General features: G+C 43.0%; 1 protein-coding gene across 1 annotated transcript in view; it reads left to right on the forward strand.

Annotated features, from left to right (window-relative positions):
• Positions 1-23182, forward strand: part of TMC2 (transmembrane channel like 2) — a 75298-nt gene that overhangs the window by 30771 nt on the left and 21345 nt on the right. Inside the window, exons 5-14 of the mRNA XM_057701696.1 lie at positions 1558-1648; positions 3674-3755; positions 4103-4209; positions 9190-9288; positions 12790-12932; positions 14652-14799; positions 17086-17274; positions 18388-18567; positions 19965-20114; positions 22103-22231. Of these exons, the coding sequence (XP_057557679.1) occupies positions 1558-1648; positions 3674-3755; positions 4103-4209; positions 9190-9288; positions 12790-12932; positions 14652-14799; positions 17086-17274; positions 18388-18567; positions 19965-20114; positions 22103-22231 (1318 nt within the window). The remainder of the gene's footprint in view (positions 1-1557; positions 1649-3673; positions 3756-4102; positions 4210-9189; positions 9289-12789; positions 12933-14651; positions 14800-17085; positions 17275-18387; positions 18568-19964; positions 20115-22102; positions 22232-23182) is intronic.

Genomic DNA, 23182 nt, shown 5'->3' on the forward strand with positions numbered 1-23182 from the left:
TGGCTCAGACATAAGAGCTAGCCCTTACTTTTGAGAATTTTTATCCAAAGTCGCTAAATCTTAAAACTTGTCGCATTTAAACTCACAAACCCCAAATGCTTAGGAGTCTCTACCTACTCATAAGATATAGGAAGAGGACAAAAATATGAGTTTCATGAAAACATTCTTTGGTGTCTTGGAGTCGCTGGTAGTCACAGGTAACTCACTGCCAGAATGAGTGCTGCCTGGCGGGGAGACAGGGGCTGATCCCATGAAGGAGCCCTAATCCCACATAGACGAGCTTTTGACCCTAGACTCAGAAGCTAGACAACTGGCCTCATTAACATTGGGACAACATTGAGACACCCTGATAAAACCAGCCTTGAGATTAACCCCAGGTTAGAATGGAACTGTGACAGGTGTCAGCTACCTGTGTTTGTACTTTGCAGGTGGTGTAGGTTATGTTGCCAGCAGGGGAACTGCAACAGCCACAGCCAGTGTCCTCTCCCACCCACCCTGAGATGGACTTCATTCTTCATCTACTTGTGTGGGTTTATCCAGTGGTGACTGATAAACGGTTTCTTTTGGGGGAGCCCTGATTTGCAGCACTTGCTGATTCCCATATCTAAATACTCCCACCATGGCCAATTTCAAGCTACCAATAGTTTACTAATTGGTTGGCCAAGTTCCGGAATATTTAACAATCGATTCTGAGAAGCCAGCCCTCACCAGCTCCAGCACACCACCCAGGCTTTTTAACAGACGAACTCACCCATGTGTTTCTCGTGCAGTCTTCTTTGGGTGTTCACTCACTCATCCAGTGTTCATGCCCTCCACAGATATCTACTGACTGCCGTATTGGGTTTTTATTGCTGTTCTGACAAATTACTACAAGCTTAGTGGTTTAAGACAATATTCATTTATTAGCTCACAGTTCTGTTGGTCAGAAGTCCTGCATGATGTGGCTGGATTCTCTGCTCAGGGTTCCACCAGGCTAAAATCAAGGTATCAGTGGGGCTGTGGTTCCCTCCCACCTGGGACTTGCAGTCCTCCTCCAGGTTCACTGACTTCTGATAGAAATTCATTTTCTTCTCTCGCTTTCCAGTGTGGCATCCTCCAGGGGGGCCCCAGCAACAGAGGGTGGAGAATTCTCTTGCTTCTAATTTCTCTGATTTCCCCTTTTGCCGCATCTCTCTCTGACTTTTCTGCCTCCCTCTTCCTTTTCTAAGGGCTCATGTGATTACATTGGGCCCTTCCAGATATCCAGGGTAATCTCCCTGGTTTAAAGTCAGTCATCTTAATTACATCTGCAAAATCCCTTCTGCCATTCATCCGGGGGCGAAGGTCATGGGAGCCAAAATTCCACCTACAGGTGGCCTACCATGTTCCAATCACTGTTCTTAGCACTTGGGAAACTTCAGTGGACAAAACAGACAAAATGCCCTGCCTTCGTGGAACTTACATTCTAATTAGGGATATAAAGCACTTAAGGTTTTCAGCCACGTATACATCCTCATAGTTCAGATTTCTTTTGCTTGGGTGTTAATTGAACTTCTGCCTTTTTCCCCCCCTACCCAGGGAGGCCCAAGAATTTGTGGAGAAGTATGAAGGAGCCTTGGGAAAGGGGAAAGGCAAGCGACTCTACGCCTATAGGATGCTGATGGCTAAGGTGTGTGGTGCAGAGGCCGCTAACCTGTGGGGGGACTTGCTCAGCTCCTGAATCTGCGCGACCATCGCAGGGCCTGCCCAGCTTCACCATTTATGCCCACCTCCCCCAGAATCCTGAGCATGAGGTCCAGTCAACCATTCCAGTTTATCCAGGAATGGAAACCAACCAGCTAGCAAGGCGACATGCACAGCTAGTAACCTGGTCCGAGGGCAGCAGCTACCATCTCACACAGCTCTGAGGAAGGGAGTTAAGGTCTTCTCCCACCCATGCCCGAGCTCAGTTTTCTGATTCTCTAAACCAATGAAAGATCAGAGCTTCAATGCAGAGCTTCTCCCAGGTCTCCCTCTGCCTCTGCCCCCGCTCCAGGCATCACTTTTCAGGCCAAGATACCCACAGCCTTGAGGGGCTGTCAGATAATTGCCAGGTGACCAACTGACAGGCTGTGTCTCCAGGGGCCTCACTTGGCAACATTCATTACTCCATTGGCCTCTCAGCCTTGCAAGGCTATATTTTATACTGATTTTATCAGCATGCTGACAGGGGATCTGTCTCTTGGGGGAGGACTCACATTAATAAAGCTTATGAGACTGATATATAAAACCAGATGCGATGCCAGATTACTAATTTACAAGGAGGAATAACTGATGCAAGAACTGAAAAATTTGAAGTCCGCATCAACAGTGCCTTTTATTTTTGACAGTACAGTTAGTTATATGGGAAGCTAAACCATAATCCCAATTCCAATCTGTGAATTTGCAATGAGAAAAATTACTGCCATAGAAATTAAAATATTCACAGCCCAGGTGATGGGCAAATGCTTTCCTTATAGACAGACCTACATAAGAAGCCAAATAAGCCAATGAGGATTTTCGAGCACAGAATCAGAACTAGGGAGGGAGAGGAAGCAATGGGGTCAGGGTGTCCGTGTCCACCATCTGCCATTCCCCACATCCCTTCCTGTCTTAGGCAGGTCTTTGCCATTATTATCAACCTGTCTTTTGCTTTCGGACCCCTCTTCTCCTTGGCATCTGTGACCATCTCCCTCTTCTGACAGGAGGTTTCCTTCCTTATATGCTTATTATCCAATCATCATATAGTCAGAGCCTTCAGATTCGGAAGCCCATCTGATTCCTTCAGATTAATTTTCCCTTTTATCCTTTAGTGAATTTACAAAGGAAAGTCTCATTTCCTTCATGAACAAGTTCTTTTGAGACCTGTGTAATAATAGAAACTGCTGTTAGGATTTTCTCCCTACTTCTCTTTGCCTGCTATTTTCTATGAGTTTTTTTTTTTTTTAATTCCAAATGGATTTATTTCCAGGGGGTGGAGCTGTTGGACAGTAGCCCCTTAAAGAGCTGACAAATTTTCACGCAGCCAGCAGACAGATAGCTGCTCAGGTTTCTGATTGGTACAAAGTGAGTGTCGGAGCTGGAGCAGACTGTGGAAAGGGGCGTAATGCCTTCCTAACTACTTTTAGGGAAAAAAAACAAAAACGCACTGTTGTTTCACTGGGGGAAGAATGGGAAGCCACAGGCTGAGATCTCTTTACCACTTCCGCCAGCCTCATAGTTTAGCAACAGTTCCTATCAGATTAAGGCTCTAGACTGTCTGCCAAATGTAGGTGTGAGAGTTGTGAGATTTCTTTTTTCCCTTGAATTTTTGGTTTAAGATGAAGAAAGTTATATCAGAGTTTGCTAAGACAATTTGATTCCACAAATCAGAAATTATACACAGACTTTCTAAGTTCACATGTAAAGTGTCCAAACCTGAAATTTTATCATCACTATATAGACAAATGCAAGGTATTATGTTGCCCTGGCTTCTCTCTGACTCACACCTGACTTTGGAAAGTGAAGATGTGAGCATCCACCTCTGACAGCCTGGGCTCAATAGCTCCAAGGAGGCCGCCTCACCCACATGTCGACCTCATGTTGACATGTCCACATTCACGTGCACCTCCATCCTCCCCTCCAGGTCCCAAGGCGGCATGTTCATGAACTGAGGGTGTTGCCTGTTTAATTTCAGAAATGGGTCAAGTTTAAAAGAGACTTTGATAACTTCAAGACTCAATGTATTCCCTGGGAAATGAAGATCAAGGACATTGAAAGTGAGTATTTTGTTGTCACTTTTTTTATTTCCTTTGCTGAAGGGTTTCCCAAGGGTTTGGACTGTGTTCTTGATCCACTGATTAGGTTATGTTATAGGTTCTGTTGTATCACAAAAAAAGATGGGCTTTGGACGAGTCAGACCAAAATTTAAAATGTGCTTCTTCACTTTCTGACTGTAGGCACTTAGGCAAATCAGTTAAGCCCTTTTTTTTTTAATCTGGAAAAAGAAAAGAGGTGTGTATTCCGTAGACTGACACAAAATTGAATGTATCACACACATGCAGTGCTTGACGGTGTTAATGTCCTCTTTCTGCAATACTTACATCCACCGTCTTTCTCTCTTCAGGTCACTTTGGTTCTTCAGTGGCATCATATTTCATCTTTCTCCGATGGATGTATGGAGTTAACCTCGTCCTTTTTGGCTTAATATTTGGTCTGGTCATAATCCCAGAGGTAAGAAAAGAACTGTCTATAACTTTGGATCGTATTGAGGCTTATCTCATTTATCTTCATTGATATGAATCAAATACTCTGTTTTACAAAGAATCCATCATTCATTTTATTTTATTTTATTTTTAAAGAAAACACTTTTAATCTTACAGCACAGTACCTTGAAAAGTACAGTAGTCCAGTACAACAGCTGGCATACAGGGCTGGCATCGAGTGAACAGGCAAGAAGGTTACTGCCTGGAGGAGGGAGAGGAGGTGGGAGATGGTAGAGCTGAAGGGTTGTCAGCAATAGGAGATGGAGGGAAAGCTGCAATTCCACTCACATCTGACATTGATGGAACATACGTTCACGTCTTTGAAAGCTCGAAACTTGAAGATTTCTACGTAGGGGACTTACTGTATATCACGGTTCTATAGATCAGAAACCATGGCATGACTGTATTCTTTTCTTGGGGCCCCACGAAGCCAAAATCAAGGTTGTGGCCAGGCCGGGTTTTTATCTGGAGGCTCTGTGGAAGAATCCTCTTCCAGGCTTACTCAGGTGATGGAAGAATTCAGTTCCCTGCACTTGTAGGACAGAAGACCCCATTTCCTTGCTGACTGGTAACCAGAAGTCATTCTTAATTTCTAGAGGCGTCCACATTCTTTAGCCCATGCCCCCCTCCCTCTCCAAAGCCAGCAATGAGCTATCGAATACTTCTCACATCATTCATTTTCAATTCAGTGCTCACATCAATTGCCCAGATAGCCCAGTACAAAGAATGGAACCAAAACTATTTGCATTTCTGAGTTAACAGGTGGACCCTACATTTTTCTATCTTTGATTTTACTTTAAACTTAGTAGAGAATTAATGAGGATTTCTCCTCATACTCATCTTCCTTTGCCGCAAATCCTTGATACATTTTAATGGGATCAAACACCTCTGAATGCTTGAATGAATCTTGTTCAGCTTCAATGACAACTGCCTACAGGTCCCAGGGGAGCCCTCAGTGACGCTGCAGGAGTTCATTATCAAGGCCCTACTACATGATGAGCTCATGTACTTCTTGTCTTAACACAAGCTGCATATGAAAATCACTTGGGGAGTTTTTTTTAAAAATATGAGGTCCGATCAACTGAATCTGAATCTCTGGCATCCCTATTTTAAAAGCTCCTATGGTAGGCAGGCATCTGAGATTGCCCCCAGTGATCCTCCTCTCCTGGTATTACACCCTTGTATAATCCCCTCCACTTGAGTAAAGGCTAGACTTTGTGGCTTGCTTTTTACAAATAGAATATAACCAAAATGACACACTGTCACTTACATGATTAGGTTATAAAAGACTGTGACTTCCATCTGGCATTTCCTCTCGATTCCCTTCTTGGCTTGCATACTTTGATGAAGCAACCTGCCAGACTGGAGAGGCCCAATGGCAAGGAACTGAGTGTGGCCTTTGGACAAGAGCCAGCAATGACCTGAGGCCCTCAGTCCAACAGCCCACGAGGAACTAAATCTTGCCAACAACCACGTGAGCGCATCTGGAATCAGCTCTCCCCCACCAGGCCTTCAGACGAGACCAAAGCCCTGGCAGACACCTTGACTGAGGCCTGTGAAAGACCCTGAAACAAAGGACCCAGCTAAGCCCAACCCAGGTTCCTGACCTGCAGAAACAAGGAGATAGTATTATGGTAATTTGATATACAACAATAGATGATGCATACAGTTCCCCAGGTGATCTTAATATGCAGCCAGGGTGTACATTGCTGGTGTTCATTCATAATTAAATTAAATAATTCTTTAAAATACCTTGTAAGTTCTGCTCTAAGTTTCACATAGGCAACACTCGTCAGTAAGCCTTATATTGATACTTCCTCTAAGAATAACTGTTCAAAGTTTCAGATATATGGAAAGGTATAAAGAATGAGCCCATTTGCCTGCCACTAAGTTTAAAAATAAAAAATTACACACACACTAGAGTCCTTCATCTACTTCTCCCCAGTCATACTACCCACATAACTCTCACAAGTAATCACTCTCCTGAATTTTCCATTTCAACTTACATTTTTAAATGTATTGGCTTAAAGTTAAATAACGTAGTTTCTTGTTTTTTAAAATCATTCATGTATCTGAAGGTATATTCCCTTTCGCATGGCAGTGTAATTTTTTCCTCTCTCATTTACATTAAAGGTTTGTCTCTTTTAGTTATTTTATTAAAGAAACAACTTTGGCTTTGTTGATTCTCTGACATGTCTCTTTTTTAATTCACGTTTTGAGGGGGCGTCACTTACATATCGTAAAATTCACCCTTTTAAAGTGTACAGTTCAATGAGTTTTGACAACTATATAGAGTCAGGTAATCATAACCACAACTGAGATACCAAACATTTCCATCACCCTCAAAAGTTCCCCGTGCCTCCTTTGCAAGAAATCTCTCCTTACCTCCAGCCCTCAACCAGCAGTAATCTGATTCTGTTCCTAAATTTTTGTCTTTTCCAGAATATCGTATAAATAAAATCATGCCGTATGTAGCTCCTTGTGTCTGGCCTCTTTCATTTAGCACGGTGTCTTTGAGACTCATCCATGTTGTTGCACACATCAATAGTTTGTCCCTGTATTGCTGAGTAATACCCTGTTGTATGGATGTACCATAGTTTGTTATCTATTCACCACTCCATGGACGTTCGGATTGTTTCCAGTGTGGGACTATGATAAATAAAGCTACTGTAAACATTCACATTCAGGCCTTTGTCTTTATTTGTTTATTTATTTATTATTTATTTATTTATTTATTTATTTATTTTTGGCTGCCTGGGGTCTTTGTTGCTGCACATGGGCTTTCTCTACTTGCAGCAAGCGGGGGCTACTCTTCGTTGCAGTATGTGGGCTTCTCCTTGTGGTGGCTTCTCTTGTTTTGGAGCTCGGGCTCTAGGCACACGGGCTCCAGTAGTTGTGGCACATGGGCTCAGTAGCTGTGGCTTGCAGGCTCTAGAGCACAGGCTCAGTACTTGTGGCACATGGGGTTAGTTGCATGTGGGATCTTCCAGACCAGGAATCGAACCCATGTCCCCTGCATTGGCAGGAGGATTCTTAACCACTGCATCACCAGGGAAGTCACAGGCCTTTGTCTTATATATCTTTATTTTCTATATCATTAATTTCCACTCGTATAGTTTCTTTCCTGGCAATTTCTTTGCATTTGTATTAATTATCTATTGCTGAGTAATAAAGATATCCCAAAATCTTTGCTGAAAAACACAAACATTTGTTATCTCACAGTTTCTGTAGATTGGGAGGGGTTTATCAAAAGTGTTATAAAGACCAGGTGATATTATGTTTCTTAAACTAGGTAGTGAATTCACACTAGTTAATTTTCTTTTCCTCATGATCAAATGTACATACCTTTTTTTACATATATATACTATTTTATATACAACATATTTCCCAATAAGAACATAAATTTTAAAAGAGAAGTAGGAGGGAATTACCTAAAAATGATGAACCTATAAGTTAAAAAACAAAAATAATGTTACATTAAATGGTGGAATACTAAAGCCTCTGCTAGTAAAAACCAAGAGCAACATGGAATGCCCATCCCAGTACTTTTCAACATTATTTTCACATTTCTACCTGGTGCAATAAGTCAAGAAAAAAAAACTTCTACATTTTGTACAAAAAGAATACAAAATTCTTTTACTTTGCAGATGATATTATTATATACCCTCAAAATGCCAATGAGTCTACCAAAAGTTTCTTGAATTAATGAAAGGGTATATTGAGATGGCTGGAGTCATTTTTTTAAATATTTATTTATTTTTATTTTTGGCTGCGTCGGGTCTTAGTTGTGGCACTCAGCATCTTCCGTTGCCCCAAGGCACGTGGGATCTTTGTTCCCTGACCAGGGATCAAACCTGTCCCCTGCATTGGAAGGTGGATTCTCAACCACTGGACCACCAGGGAAGTCCCTGGTGTCACTTTAAATAAACAAAAGTCAGTGGCATTTTCTACACTCTCAATATCCAGTTTGAAATGAAATTTAAAATTTTCGTGTTCACAATAGCAATAAATCTATAAAATAACTAGCAGTAAATTTAACAAAGTAGGAACGCTATATGAGGTACACTATAAAGCGTTGCAGGACAAAAATATGACTGAATAGAAACTTCCCTGGGGGTCCAGTGGTTGAGAATCCACTAGGTCTAGGACGCTGCACGCCCAATGCACGGGACCCAGGTTCTATCCCTGGTCAGGGAACTGGATCCCACACACTGCAACTAGGAGTTCACATGCCGAGACGGACAGCCCCACATGCCACAACTAAAAGTTCCCTCACAGCACAAGTAAGACCCAGAGCAGCCAAATAAATAAATAGTAAAAATATGTACATATGACTGAATAAACAGGAGTACACATTCATGGGAGGGAAAACTTAGTATCATAAAAAAGATCAAACCTTCCTAAATCAATATGTAAATTAAATACAATCCAGATTTTTTAAATAATTTAGGATGTGAATCAAGTCATATATATATAAGGTATTAATAACAGAATTATGTATACATGAAGAACTAGAAACACTCTAATTAGTCCAACAATAGGGAATGTTTTAAGTAAGTTTATGGTACATACATATGATTAGATATTTTGAAGTCATTTTATTTTGAAAAATACCATATGCCATAGGGAATTGGTCATAAAATAATATTAAGCTAAATAATCAAACTAAAACATATAAAATTCAGAAACTGCAAGGAAAGGTATGAACAACAGTGATTATCTTCAGGATGTGAAGGTGATGTAATTTTTTAAACAGTCTTTTTAAAATTTTAGAATACTTTTTCACATTTTCTACAATGAGTATGTAATACTTTTAAAATCAAGAAAGTTATTTAAAGGAAAAAAATGAATGCTCCTGCTCCAAGAAGGGATTTAACCCACTATGTGCACATCTCCGTGTGTTTGTATCTTCTCCACTTGTAATTGTGTCGTTCTGTCCCGACACAAGGTGCTGATGGGCATGCCCTATGGAAGTATACCCAGAAAGACGGTGCCTCGGGCTGAGGAAGAAAAAGCCATGGATTTTTCCGTCCTTTGGGATTTTGAGGTACCGTTGCCAACGTGCCAATGCACTTCCATTTCATGATTGCAGATAAGTGTGAAATGTTTAATTATTGGAAATCCAGTGCTTTAACCAAATGGGATCCTAGCACTGTGCAAAATGAGCTAGCCAACCACGTCCTCCTAGGGCCCCTTCATGGGTCATTTCATCACACACTCTGACAAACGGGACTTTCCCATGAAGCCACTGCTCCCCTCATTCTGCTAGATCTATGTAAGACGATCTTACAGGATGGTTTTGTCTCACCGTAACCACAGTAAGACCCCAGGTCTATTGCCAGTGCAGCCTTTCCCCAAGCTTCAACATGACATCTTCAACTGAATATCCTACCTGCTTCTCAAATTCAATAACTATCCAACCAAACCCACATCACTTTTTCCCATGTCCTTTATTGGAACCACCGTTCATGCACTCATTCAAGTCTGAAACGTAAAAGTCATCCCACATTTCCTCTCCTCACCACCACCCCTCACATTCAGTCCATCACTAAATCCGAGCCTATCTACTAAACATTTCTTAAACCAGTCTCCTTTTCTCCATCCCTCGCATCTTTTTGAATAACACCTCACTGTACCAGGACCACAGTCAGATTCTTCCACCTTGGGATCCCTTCCTTGGCTTGGCTCCTCAAACCTCCATTCCCTCTGCTGCCAGGTGACCTTTCTAAAATGCAAACTTCGCCCTGTCACTCCCCACCTCCGATGTTCATTCATTCCCATTCCCAGTGTTCTGAACTGGGTTTAGGGAAGAACTGTTCGTGACCGGCTGCTCTCTTCCTCTCCAGTCCCACGTCTGTCTAAGATCTCATACTTTATGTCCCAATATTATCAACTTTCAGGGAAGACCAGTGCCTCCCTGCCTTCGCTCACGATCCTGTGCTTGAAACATCCCTCCCTCTTTTTGGAATCCTCACACGCCCATGCCTCTGGGGGGCTTGGTCTGCAGCTCCAAGGAGCTCCTGAGGCAGGAGGGCTGGCTATGGTGGTTCCAGCAGCACGTCTAGCTGCTGCCGTCCTTCACGCGCACAGTCCGATTCAAGACCCCTCAGAAGTGTGTGAAAGTGAATTGGAATATTTTTCCAAGTCACTTGGAACGGCGGTGTTCCAAATAACTGCTATATCACTAAGAATTACGTACTACTACTACTATATGCTGCTACTAAGAATTTCCTTTATTCTTTATTTCAACCAAGGACCCCTATTGAAATGTCCTGTCTACTCAAAACCCACAATTTATTCAGCGACAATCCCCTGTTGTATTTGTTGTTGTTGCCAAGGATACATTTTTATTTTTCAGGTAAAAATTAAAATTTTGGAAAACTTATTTCCATCACATGACAGTGGCAGTTTCTCAATAGTTAAACACTTTTCTGATGAGATCAGTGGAGATATTAACAATGTGATTTTTTTTTGTATTGTGTAAGAAATGTGTCAACATTTGCATATGTTGGTAACTCAGTGAACCACTACTTTCCAGATGACCGATACATGATGTTACAAAATCATGTGTGAGTAAAAGATCCCACATCTTGATAGTAAAAGATAGAGCAATTGAGTTTTGTAAAACTTTATATCTTGAGATAATTTTAGACTTACAGAAGAGTTGTATAAATAGTACAGAGAGTTCCCATATACCCTTCACCTGTTCACCTTATATTAACATCTCATATACCCATAGAACAATTATCAAAACTAAGAAATTAATCTTGATACAATATTATTAACTAAAATATAGTATTTATTTGGATTTCACCAGTTTTTCCACTAATATTCTTTTTCTGTGCCCAGAGCCAACTCAAAATCTCACACTGATTACAATTGAGATGTCTCCTTACTCTCCTCCAATCTGCAACTGTTCTCTGTCTTTCAGTGACCTTGACACTTTTGGGGGGTTTGTTTTTTTTTTAGTTAATTATTTATTTATTTATTTATGGTTGCATTGGGTCTTCATTGCTGCAGGCAGCCTTTCTCTAGTTGTGGAGTTCGAGGGCTACTCTTTGTTGTGGAGCACGGGCTTTAGGCGCACGGGCTTCAGTAGTTGTGACACACAGGCTTAGTTGCTCCGCAACATGTGGGATCCTCCCAGACCAGGACCTGAACCGGTGTCCCCTGCATTGGCGGGTGGATTCCTAACCTCTGCGCCACCAGGGAAGCCCAGTGACCTTGACACCTTCGAATACTGCTGATCAGTTGTTTGCCCCTGAATTTGGGTTTGTCTGATGTTCCCTTGTGATTGTATTAAGGTTATATATTATTGGGGAGGGTACCACAGAGGTAACGTGTCTTTCTCAGAGTGTCAAATCAGAGTTACATTATGTTGACCACTTGGTTAAAGTGGTATCTGCCAGAATTCTCTGCTGTAAAGTTACTACTTTTCCCGTTTTAATTATTTAGTGTTTGAGGGAGAGCTATGGACCCTAAGGTATGAAAAGCTCATTATGTGATTCATATTCCGCATTGAAACTAAGAAATGAGTATTTATTTATTGGGTTGAAGTACAAATCAAAAAAGAAATAGCCACACGTATATGAAAAAAACTATTAAAATTTTCCTCCCCTCTGCAACTACACATCTGCGTGAGGCCAGAATAATCCCCCGTTTTATATTCAGCAAAGGCATAAGAGAAGTGCTAAAATTCTAAGTTAATATTACACCTAAATAATTACACTTAAAAAGTGTGCTAATTACACTTAAAGCCAATCATACCAAGAACCAAAACCAAAATGAAACTTGAAGCTCAGGTTAGGTTGTGAGCCTTACCACATCGTTTTCTTTAGAAGTTTTGAAATACTGAGAAAGTGCATGGACTCCCTTCAAGTTCCAGAGTGTTAAATTAAGACCCTGGGGGGATTGAAACCGGGTCCTCAGCTGTAGTAGCGCAGAGTCCTAACCACTGGGCCACCAGGGAATTCCCTCAGAGAACTGTTTTTAAAAAAATTTCCAGGTAGCTTCAATGTTCCTATTGAGATATGATGTTAAAAAAGATGATGCTGAAGCTCACTAAAAATCTTTGACTTATTGGTATAATCTGTACTAAATAAATTATTTTAAAATATATAAGAAAAAATTAAGACCCTGGGCATGGGGCAGGGGGAGGGGGTGGTGCAGAATTTGGAGCCATGTGTGCGTGTGCATACAGACACACGTACACACACACGCGCACACAAGCACACACACACACACACACCCCTTATCCCTAATCTATCTCAAGTGTTAACAGCGCTCTCCTCCCTGTGCTGTATCTCAGTGCGTTTTGTATAGTGGAGAAATAGATGAGAGAAAGAAAAGAGGGGAGACGTGGAGACGTGCATAGACTCTGGAGCAACTGAGGGAGTAAGGAGAAGAACAGGAACACCCAGAACCCTTCCTTCCTTCCCTCCGGCTCCCATCACACCCCTGTGAAAGAAACCCCAGGTAGGACGGAAGGGTCTGACGACTGTCACACTGAGCTTACAAACCCAGAGCATGTGGCTCTGCTGCCCCACAGGGCTACATCAAGTATTCCGCGCTCTTCTATGGCTACTACAACAACCAGAGGACCATTGGGTGGCTGCGGTACAGGTTGCCCATGGCTTACTTCATGGTGGGGGTCAGTGTGTTCGGCTACAGCCTGATGATCATCATTAGATCGTAAGTATAACCGTCTCATTTACAGGCTTTCAATTTTCTTCCTACAGACAGTCCACTTCTATGGCCACACTGTGCCTACTTACCTTCTTGTTAGGGATTTTGAGAGAAAACAAGGAAACAAATAAAGCAACTGCAGATTTTCATATGGGGTATAAAAGACATAGGCAGGGTAATGTGGAAAGTTCTGAGAAATAGAATAGACACTCCTTTAGAGGAGGCTGGGTACAGGACTTTAGACAAAGCAAGAGCACGTGCAAAGGCCCTGAGGCAGCAGATATCCTACTGAATCCCCAAAACTGTCAAAAAAACAGTGTGGCTTGAAGGGGAACATGGTACCTGGTAAGGAAAGGCTGGAGAAGTTTGTGAGGCTTGTTTCTGTTTTCCCCATAGCCCAGCTTCCTCAGAAAAACCCTCTGCTTCTCTGTAAGTCTAACTGGCATGGGAGAACTGAGCCAGCACTTACAAAGATACAAGCAATGAGACTAAACCAGTGTATATGGCAGTGAGTAACCTTGGTGTCCTCTCCAGCCCCAACTCTACTTGTCTCTGTGATCAGAAATGGCTTTTTAATATGTCTGCGCCTCTTCATTCATATTCGCTGAAGAAAAAATTTGGCCCAGCCCATGAATTGCCTTCTTCTAAGTCAGGGGACCCCGGTTAGCGTAGGCTGTGCAGGGTGGGGGCACAGTCTGTGCACAGACCTGGCCACCAGGCCTCCCCACCCTTCAGCAAGGCCACAAGAGGTCATGTCTCCCAGAAGAGCAGGGCTGCTGTGTGTGCAGGGGAAGAAGAGCACCCTTGAATCCCAGCTAGAACCCCCAGAAGGTGATGTGCAGGCCCAGCTGGGTTTTCTATCACATTATCTCAGTGGAAAATGCGGCTGTTTACAAGAGCCTGCCTGGCACGAGACAGTCCACTAGGTGACATGTGGCTGCCGGGCTCTATCAAACAAAAGGAAAAAAACCAAGGAGACAGGCTTCTTAGCTCTCACATTGTTACATTTTTCCCAGCCAAGTTTAAGGATATGGAATGTGTCTCTGTTGAACCAAAAAATTAACTAAGGCAACCAGGGCCCTGGAACAGCAAATCCCAAAAGTTGACACGTCAGATTGCATCAGAGAGGGGCAAGCCCCCCATTGTATCCGATGGGTCCCTTGCCCAGGATTCCATGGTTCCCATGGGGCTGATCTCCAGGAAGCACAAAGAGAGGATGAGGACAGGCAGGATGAAATAGAGGGCTATCAAGGCAGGTCCAAGGTACTTTCCTCCGAGCTTGCTTAAGAAAAGGATGTGCATGTTACCTGATTGCAGTACCAACTGCCTCAGGGCTTATTGAATTTTATATCAGAAAAATATGATTTTTATCCAAGAAAACAGATGAATTAGAAGGGGATATTCCCTGTGAGAATGAAGAGTTCTCAAACATTTGCAGGTGAGTCAAGCCACAAGGAATCAGACATCAGGATGGGAAACATCGTTAAGTGTCCTGTGCTCTGCAGATGCCTTGTTACCCAGCTGATACCATGTGTGCCCCCAGGGGACTCTGAATTTGGGGGGAAGGTGCTCTGGCTATCACTAGCCTGACTCAAACCCATCTTGGCTCTTTCCCTTCACTGGATGTCTGCCACCTGTGCCCACGACTGACTCAGGCCAAGTTTCCCTTGGGCTGATACAGCAGACACAGGGGCAGACATAACAACAGCCATGTTCACCCTACAGAATGGCCAGCAACACCCAGGGCAGCACAAGCGAAGGGGAGAGTGAGAACTTCACATTCAGCTTCAAGATGTTCACCAGCTGGGACTACCTGATCGGGAATTCAGAGACGGCTGACAACAAGTACGTCTCCATCACCACCAGCTTCAAGGTAGTCACCTCAGAGCCATTCCCACTTCCCGGGGGAACTTTGGGTCCCTCCTGTCCTTAGGAGACTTCTCCCAGCTGGGGCATGGAAAATAAGATCCCAAATTAATTTGTGGTAAGAGCTTTACCAGAAGTGTGAGCCTAGCTCTCAAGGCTTCAAGAAAAAATGCTCATGGCTGGTACCCACCATCTGCTTCTTAATGTGGCAGAGAACCATGGAGCTGGGCCCTGGTTCTGCCTCTTTCCTCGTAGAACTGTTTTCTGCTGGAGGAAGTGAAAGGACTCACTGGGGGCAGCCGTTCTCAGCTTTTAAACATGTTTGCATGATCTAAGGAGCTTTAAAAATCTTCTGGGCCCCACCCCCAGAGGCTCTGCTGTAATTGGTCTGGGGTGGGGTCCTGGCACTGTTTTATTAAAAACTCCCCCACGTTATTAGAACACCCACAAAGAATTGAGAACCCTGGTTTGGGGGTGTGGGAATAAAGGAATCAATTAAGTGTACAACTCTGCACTTAATTATCTTATTAATTTGTTCACAAGAGAGATGTGAGGTGGCCTACAGAGTACAGAACAAAAACAAGCCTGAGGGCAAGGCAGAAATAGAGACACAGATGTAGAGAACAAACATATGGACACCAAGCGGGGAAAGCGGGGAGGGTTAGGGGGGAATGAATTGGGAGATTGGGATACCAAATTGTACACTCTAAATATATGCTGTTTATTGTCTGTTAACTGTATCTCAATAAAAGTTCTTAAAAAAAGAAAAAAGAAAAGAGAAAACCAGCCCCTGGCTTAGAAGACTCGATATTGGCTGCCTGCGGTGGCATATGGGATCTGAGTTCCCCAACCGGGGATCGAACCCATGCCGCCTGCAGTGAAAGTGCAGAGTCTTAAGCACTGGACTACCAGGGAAGTCCCAGAAGACTCAATATTTTTCAGATTCATTTCTAATCTATTTGATGTATAGATTTAAAACAGTCCCCATCGGTTACTGAAATCTCTCTGGGAATTAGCTGTCATGTGGGTAATAAAAGTAACTATTGGTTTGTTGTTGGGATCAAGAAGGATAATTCATGGCAAGTGTTTAGCACCACATCAGATCATAGTATTAAATCAGACCACATCCAATAAATCTAAGCTTTTGTCATTACATGTACCAAAGTAGAAGTAACAACAAAAAAATACATTTATTTATTTATTTATTTATTTATTTATTTATTTATTATTGGCTGAGTTGGGTCTTCTTTGCTGCATGGGCTTTCTCTAGTTGTGGCAAGCAGGGACTACTCTTCCTTGCAGTTTCTCTTGTTGCAGAGCACGGGCTCTAGGCACGCGGGCTTTGGTAGTTGCGGTATGTGGGCTCAGTGGTTGTGGCCCACAGGCTTAGTTGCTCCATCGCATGTGGGATCTTCCCGGCCCAGGGATCAAATCCATGTCCCCTGCATTGGCAGGCAGATTCTTAACCACTGTGCCACCGGGGAAGTCCCCAAAATACAATTTTTTAAGATTCCTTTTTTTCCTTCCAGTTTTATTGAGATGTAATTGACATACAACACTGTATAAGTTTGTGTACAGCATAATGCTTTGACTTACATACATCATGAAATGATTACCACAAGTTTAGTGAACATTCATCATTTCATATAGATACAAAATTAAAGAAGTAGAAAAATATATATTTTTCCCTGTGATGAAAACTCAGGATTTACTCTCATAACAACTTTCATATATAACATACAGCAGTGTTAATTACATTTAACATGTTGCACTTTACATCCCTAGTCCTTATTTATCTTATAACTAGAAGTTTATTTCTTTTGACTGCCTTCATCCAGTTCCCCCTCTGTCTACCCCACCCCCGCCTCTGGTAACCACAAATCTGATCTCTTTTTCTGTAAGTTTTTATTTGTTTTTTGAGTATAATTGACCTACAACACTATGTTAGTTCCTGTTATACAACAGAATGATTCAATATTTCTGTGCGATTCAAAATGATCACCGCAGTAAGTCTAGTTATAGTATATCACCCTATAAAGATATTACATTGTCACTAACTGCATTCCCCACTGTGTACATTTCATGCTGGTGACTCAATTTTGCTACTGGAAGTTTTTGCCTCTTAATCTCCCTAACCTATTCAAAATGTATTTTCTTAAAGAAAAGAACAAATTATCCGTATACCATCCCCTCTGAATTCTTTCATCTCTGGAACTATAGAAGGTAGTCTTCTCAAGAAACCCAGCAAGAATGGTTTCTTGTTAGTATTCACATCTCATTTTCACACATCAAGGAGTCAATAGTGGATGAACAAGAGAGTAACAGAGAAGAAAACGTCCACCTGACAAGATTTCTCCGTGTCCTGGCCAACTTTCTCATCATCTGCTGTTTGTGTGGAAGTGGGTACCTCATTTACTTTGTGGTGAAGCGATCCCAGGAATTCTCCAAAATGCAGAATATCAGCTGGTATGAAAGAAATGAGGTAAGGAGGGCATCTCTGCTGAAGTGAATGTTTCAGGGAAATACCGAAATTACCCTGGTTCCTATGCCATTCAACTGAATTATTGAATTCTGGACTATAGGACTAAAGTGAAATTACACTGCTCACAGATCAATTGTCTAGTAATGCCTGGGTGTGATTCTGGGCTTCCTTTTCTACTCCCTTGGCCTATTTGTCTATTCCTGCACGAATAACACGCTGATAAACTATGGCTTTATAGTATGTCTTGATATCTGATAGAGTGAGTTCTCTCATCACGATCCACCATAAAACATATTAAGGTCTTATTATGACTGCACTGAATCCATAAATCTCTCTTGAGAATTTGACATCTGTGGTAGTTGGCAAAAACAGCTACAAATCCTTCCCATCCTTGTATGCACATTTTTTTTGCAGTGTGATTTTCTAGCTCCTCCCATGAAGAGGTGGAATCTGTTTCCCCATCCCTTGCCTTAGCCAATGAAACAATAGCAACCATGATACAAGCAGACTTGAAAAGTGCTTGTGTTTTGGAACTTGCTCTCTTGGGGAACCTGAGACCTCCACCATGTGAACCATGCCAAGCTAGCCTCCTAAATGATGAGAGGCACATGGCCCAATTATCTCATCACCCTAGGTGACAGCAAACCCACCGCCAGATGTGTGAATGAAGCTGACCCCAATGGCCACACCCTGCACCACATCCCTCTACTGTTGGCTCCATTCTGTGATCTGAGTTGCTGGTCTTCCATGCTCCCGAGATGAGGCGACTCTTACCTAGCTCACAACCTTTTCAGAACACAAAGCACTGTCCCGTAGGTTGATTCATTTACTTCTCAAAGATAGTTTGCTATTTTTACCAATGCTAATAGCAACACTCATGATGACACCCAGTCACAGAGCAGTCAGGACCCGTGGGCCATACACGGACGGCTCAGGGCTTGCTGGTGCCAGCGCCAGGGTCACACAGCAAGCTGTGGAGGCCCCGGGGCATTTCCAGCGGCAGAGGAGGGGGCAGCAAGGAAATGGAGACGCATGGCCCCTGGGGGGTGTCGAGATGGTGGACGAGCCACTGATATTGACCACAAAACTAACCCAGCTCTCTCGATTTCTCAGGTAGAAATTGTGATGTCCCTGCTTGGAATGTTTTGTCCCCCTCTGTTTGAAACCATTGCTGCCCTGGAGAATTACCACCCACGCATTGGACTAAAGTGGCAGCTGGGGCGCATCTTTGCCCTCTTCCTGGGAAACCTCTACACATTTCTCTTGGCCCTGATGGATGACGTCCACCTGAAGGTAAAGCCACCAACTTCCCTCCAGTTCCTAGTGCCTGCCAAATTTCTTTTTTAAATATAATAATCTCCTTATGCATAATTTATATTAATTAAAGAAATTTTGGAAAGGACAGAAGAATAAAATGAAGAAAAATATCGCCAGATTCCTATGGCCCAATTGTTAACATTTTGCTTCAGTTTTTTCCTGTCTTTTTCTTAGGCTGTGTTTCTCACATCATCTGCATGTCATCTGGTACCCTTAATACATCTGCAGCCTTTCCCATATTGTTCCTTAGCTGCCATAAAGGTTTACCAGCCGAGTAAGCGTCCCCTGAGATGATAAGTCATGGCTGAGGTAACCTTTCATCACTGCTCACCAGATGGCTATGGCGTAGCCACCAAGTCAGGCGCTGGGGATACAGCAGAGAGCTGTACCCCCAGGCCCCGTTCCAGGGGAGACAGACTCATTTACCGCAGCATGCTGGGGCAGGTGCTTCAGTGGGGGAGAGCCCAGGGCAGCGTGGACGGGCTGCAGACCCCATGGTGGTGCATCTTAGCAGACACTGGAAAAAGCAGAGGGAACAGCTCATGCAAACAGGGAACTGTGAGTTAGCGGAACAATGGAGTGGAGGGGAAGAAGTGAAAAATGAAACGCTTCCCCACGCCTCCCTCCTCATGAACTTTTTCCTGAGGTTAAAGGGAAACTACTGGAAGTTTCTCAGCATGGAAGTGACTAGATCTGGCCCTTACCTACCCCTCCACCTTCAACTCTTGCTTCCCTCCTACCCTAGGAAATTCCTTGCCCTCCTGAGCCTCCCATTTCCTCCACGGAGCAAAATTCTCTCTTGCCCCTCTCTCCACCTTCTCCCCGTATTTGACTAGCAGACTGATCCTTCTGCCGTTTGGCTCAGATGTCCCTGCCTCCAGGAAGGGCCTCCACTGTCTGATGTGGATGTCCTCCGTCCCCAGAGAAAATCTCCCACAGCTCGTATCACTCTGTTCCGTAACTGTTCAACTCTGCGCTTACTAGACTGTACATTTTCTGAGGAAAGCCCCGTTCACTCCTGTTCACTCTTGTGTCACCATTGCCTTCATGCCCAGAATAAACCCTGAATAAATTCATCTCAAAAGAAGAATGAATAACTGAATGGATGGATGGATGGATGGACAAATGGATGAACAGACAGATGAATAATAACAGGGAAGAAAACTTCCTGGGAAGGACTCAGGGACTTCAGCCAGTTGCCTCCCTCTCCTCTATAGATTGAAAGGCTGGGGAGGGCATTTCTGGAGAGACCTGTTGAGGGCAGGGGCTGGGTGGTAGGGTTGTGGCATACGCTGGCTTTAATTGTTGTTCCTGTGGAAACATTGGACCTTCCCTGGCTCCTTCCAACCCCACATCTTCGTCTTCCATTCTAGCTTGCTAACGAAGAGGCAATAAAGAACATCACTCACTGGACCTTGTTTCACTACTACAACTCCTCGGGTTGGAACGAGAGCTTCCCCCGGCCACCCCTGCACCCTGCAGATGTGCCCCGGGGTTCTTGCTGGGAGACAGCTGTGGGCATTGTGAGTAGCTATGCTCTCCTGAAAAAGTGACCCCCATTCTCAGTTCATTCTCCCTGCCTTGATGTTTCCACTTTTAAGCCACCAAAATGTCAAGCCAGCATTTCTTAGGAAAGCTCCACCTTTTCACGTTACCTTTTTTTCAGCATCCCACATATTTCTCTGTGTGTTCCATCTAGCCATCCAATACCACTTGGATTTATTTAGAATTTTATTACAGATATCACTGAAAGCCTGAGGTTCTCCACCTGGAAATCATGAATAAATCATGGATAAATCCTCCTAAAAGTTGGATACAAGATTTTGTGTGTATATGCATCTGTGCATTTTTCTGTAAAGAGAATTAAAGGGTTTCATTAGAATGTCAAAAATTAACAACTGCCATTTCCCCTTATCCACCTTCGGTACTGTCCCCGCAGCTTACACAGTGTGGACTTCAAAGGCTAGTGTTCTTTGCCTGGCTAGGCACAAACTTGAAGTATTCACAGGTAACACAGTGATCAGCTGCCTTCTCTTCCTCAACTCCATCGCTTTGCATGGGGTTTCTATACCTGCCACCCGCGAAGAATCCACTCCCATAGAGCACCAGGCAACAGTGTTTTAAACTGAGGGTGATGAAGTCCAATGGAGGAGGGGATTATATCACACACTCCTTCAAACACTGCCTACAAGTCCACCGGCAGATATTTGCCTGCTGCAGGGTCTCCTACCCACAGGGTCCTGGGGGCTTTTTCTCCCCACTTCCTTCACAGAGCGCTCAGACTCACCACTTCTCATCTCCTCCAGTTCAGATTCCCCCATTCTCTTCAAATCCTCCCCATCTTTAATGTGTAGAGCAACTCACATTTCTAAACCCATCACAGTGTATAGCAGAGAAAGTCTTCAAGTCAGTGAAACCCACCCTCTTTGGAAGAAAAAATAGTTCATTACCTATGTGATTCCTTTCAAATATTTGCTATAGAATTTCTCTTTTCCTTCCTCACATCCTTGGAAGGCATCTCTCTTGCCCTCCTCCCTGAATGCCCATCACTGATCAAAGCTTGTTTACTTCTGAGCTTGTTGGTAATGATGGGTTTGAGGCGTTATGTCCTGCTCACCTATGTCTGCCAGCACCTCCACCCCAGGCCCCGGAGCATCACCTTGCACAGATGTGGAGACCTGATACAAGTTGGTTTGTCTTTTACTTAAGAGTAATAGTCTGAATTCTTATTGAGGAAGAACCCTGAAAATTTATCAGCCATTCATCCAACAGACATTTATTAATCATCTTGGAAGCTACAAAAATGAATAGAGCCGACCCTATGTCCCCTGGAAACTCCAAGTCTATTAGATGTCTTAAAGATTGTGATGAAGTCTGGTAGATCTTTTCAACTTTTCAAAAAAAATTAATAAATTATATATACTCTACAAATCAAAGAAAACTTTGTTCCTTTGCTTTTGGTTCTTCTTCTATGTACTTCTGTGAAAAACCTACATTATTTTCTCCGCATACCAAAAAAAAAAAAAAAATCCGATTAGCAGGGGTTGAAGGAAGCCAGCTGCTATCCCCAGGACAATGGTCAGATTCAGTCTTAGCTGGGGCAGCTGGCACTTCAGAGCAGGTGGGGGAAGCAAGAAGTGAGCCTTCAGATCCTATATCTGTGCAATAGCGTTGATAACTACCAAATACTGGGTATTGCCAACTGCCAGGCAATTTGCATACATAATCACTAAGCTTCCCAGTAACCCTACAAGGTTACTATTATCAGCTTCAAAAGGTTGAGAGACTATTCCAAAGCAATAAATTAGTAACTTGTAGAGTTGGAACCTATAGTAAGCATTTTTCAAAGCGTGGGGTCTTTTATCTGCCCCACCATGCTGCCACCATCAATCCGGGGGTTGCAGAGAAGAATATGAGTGGGTGGGGGAGCACTGGCAAGGCTGCAATCAGTTGGGAGAAGCAGGCATGGTCAAACCCTGACCATCTCCTTTCTCCATGTTCCTCTTTGCAGGAATTCATGAGGCTGACAGTGTCCGACATGCTGGTAACGTACATCACCATCCTGCTGGGGGACTTCCTGCGAGCTTGTTTTGTCCGGTTCATGAACTACTGCTGGTGCTGGGACCTGGAGGCTGGATTTGTAGGTCACCATTTCACAGCCATTCTGCAGAAAGGCATTCCAACCATCCTCTCTGATATAGTCAGATGCATTCTGTGCATTTCTTTAGATGCTTAATGTCAGTAGGCTCTGTGAAGTAGTAATTTTTTCTATGCAGGACACAAAATCCAGTAGATAAAATTTTTTTTTAATATTTTCAAGTGTTAAATTTTAAATTCCCAAGATTTAACCCCCCTGTATTTGAATTCTGCATGTTTCCTCCTTTAATCCACGCTCACTTGACCTTCCTTCTCTCTCCTCACTTTTTCTCCTTCTCTCATTCCTGTCACTTTTTGTCTCCATTTCTGGAAGACAAATTGGGAATCAGGTTTAAGCCAGCCTCACAAGGATCCTGACTCCCTAGTGCTCACATACTTTATGTTCTTTTAAACTTTTCACAAATTTCCAAAACTCTGAAAATCAGAGTCAGGTTGAAAATATGAATCTGGCTGAGCTGGTTCCTCTCCATGAAGAAGAAGATGAGAAGGAGAAAAGAGAATTGGAGGAGAGATTTATTTATTTTGTTTGTTTTTAAAGTTTTCTTTACATTTGACTCATTTAATTATTTGCATTTTGTTATTTATTAGATTTACTCGATTATAGTTTTAAGGTACATTTCGATTAGAGCATTGATAAAACGTTCTCTTAGGGGCTTCCCAGTAACACACTGTCAGCCTGCAGGCCCTAAAAGGTAAAATTTCTCTCTGTTTTTGTTTTTTTAACTTGGCTGCACCACACGGCTTGTTGGATCTTAATTCCCCTACCAGGGATTGAACCCAGGCCCCCTACAGTGGAAGTGCAGAGTCCTAACCACTGGACTGCCATGGAATTCCCCCAAAATTCTCATTTTTTTAATTGAATAAAACATTGAAGAAAGTTTCAAGTTTGAGAACTTCAAAACTCTTTTTCAAAAGTTGAAAACATGGTAAACAA

Source organism: Hippopotamus amphibius, chromosome 12, assembly GCF_030028045.1.
Source record: "Hippopotamus amphibius kiboko isolate mHipAmp2 chromosome 12, mHipAmp2.hap2, whole genome shotgun sequence".
NCBI classification, from domain to species: Eukaryota; Metazoa; Chordata; class Mammalia; order Artiodactyla; family Hippopotamidae; genus Hippopotamus; species Hippopotamus amphibius.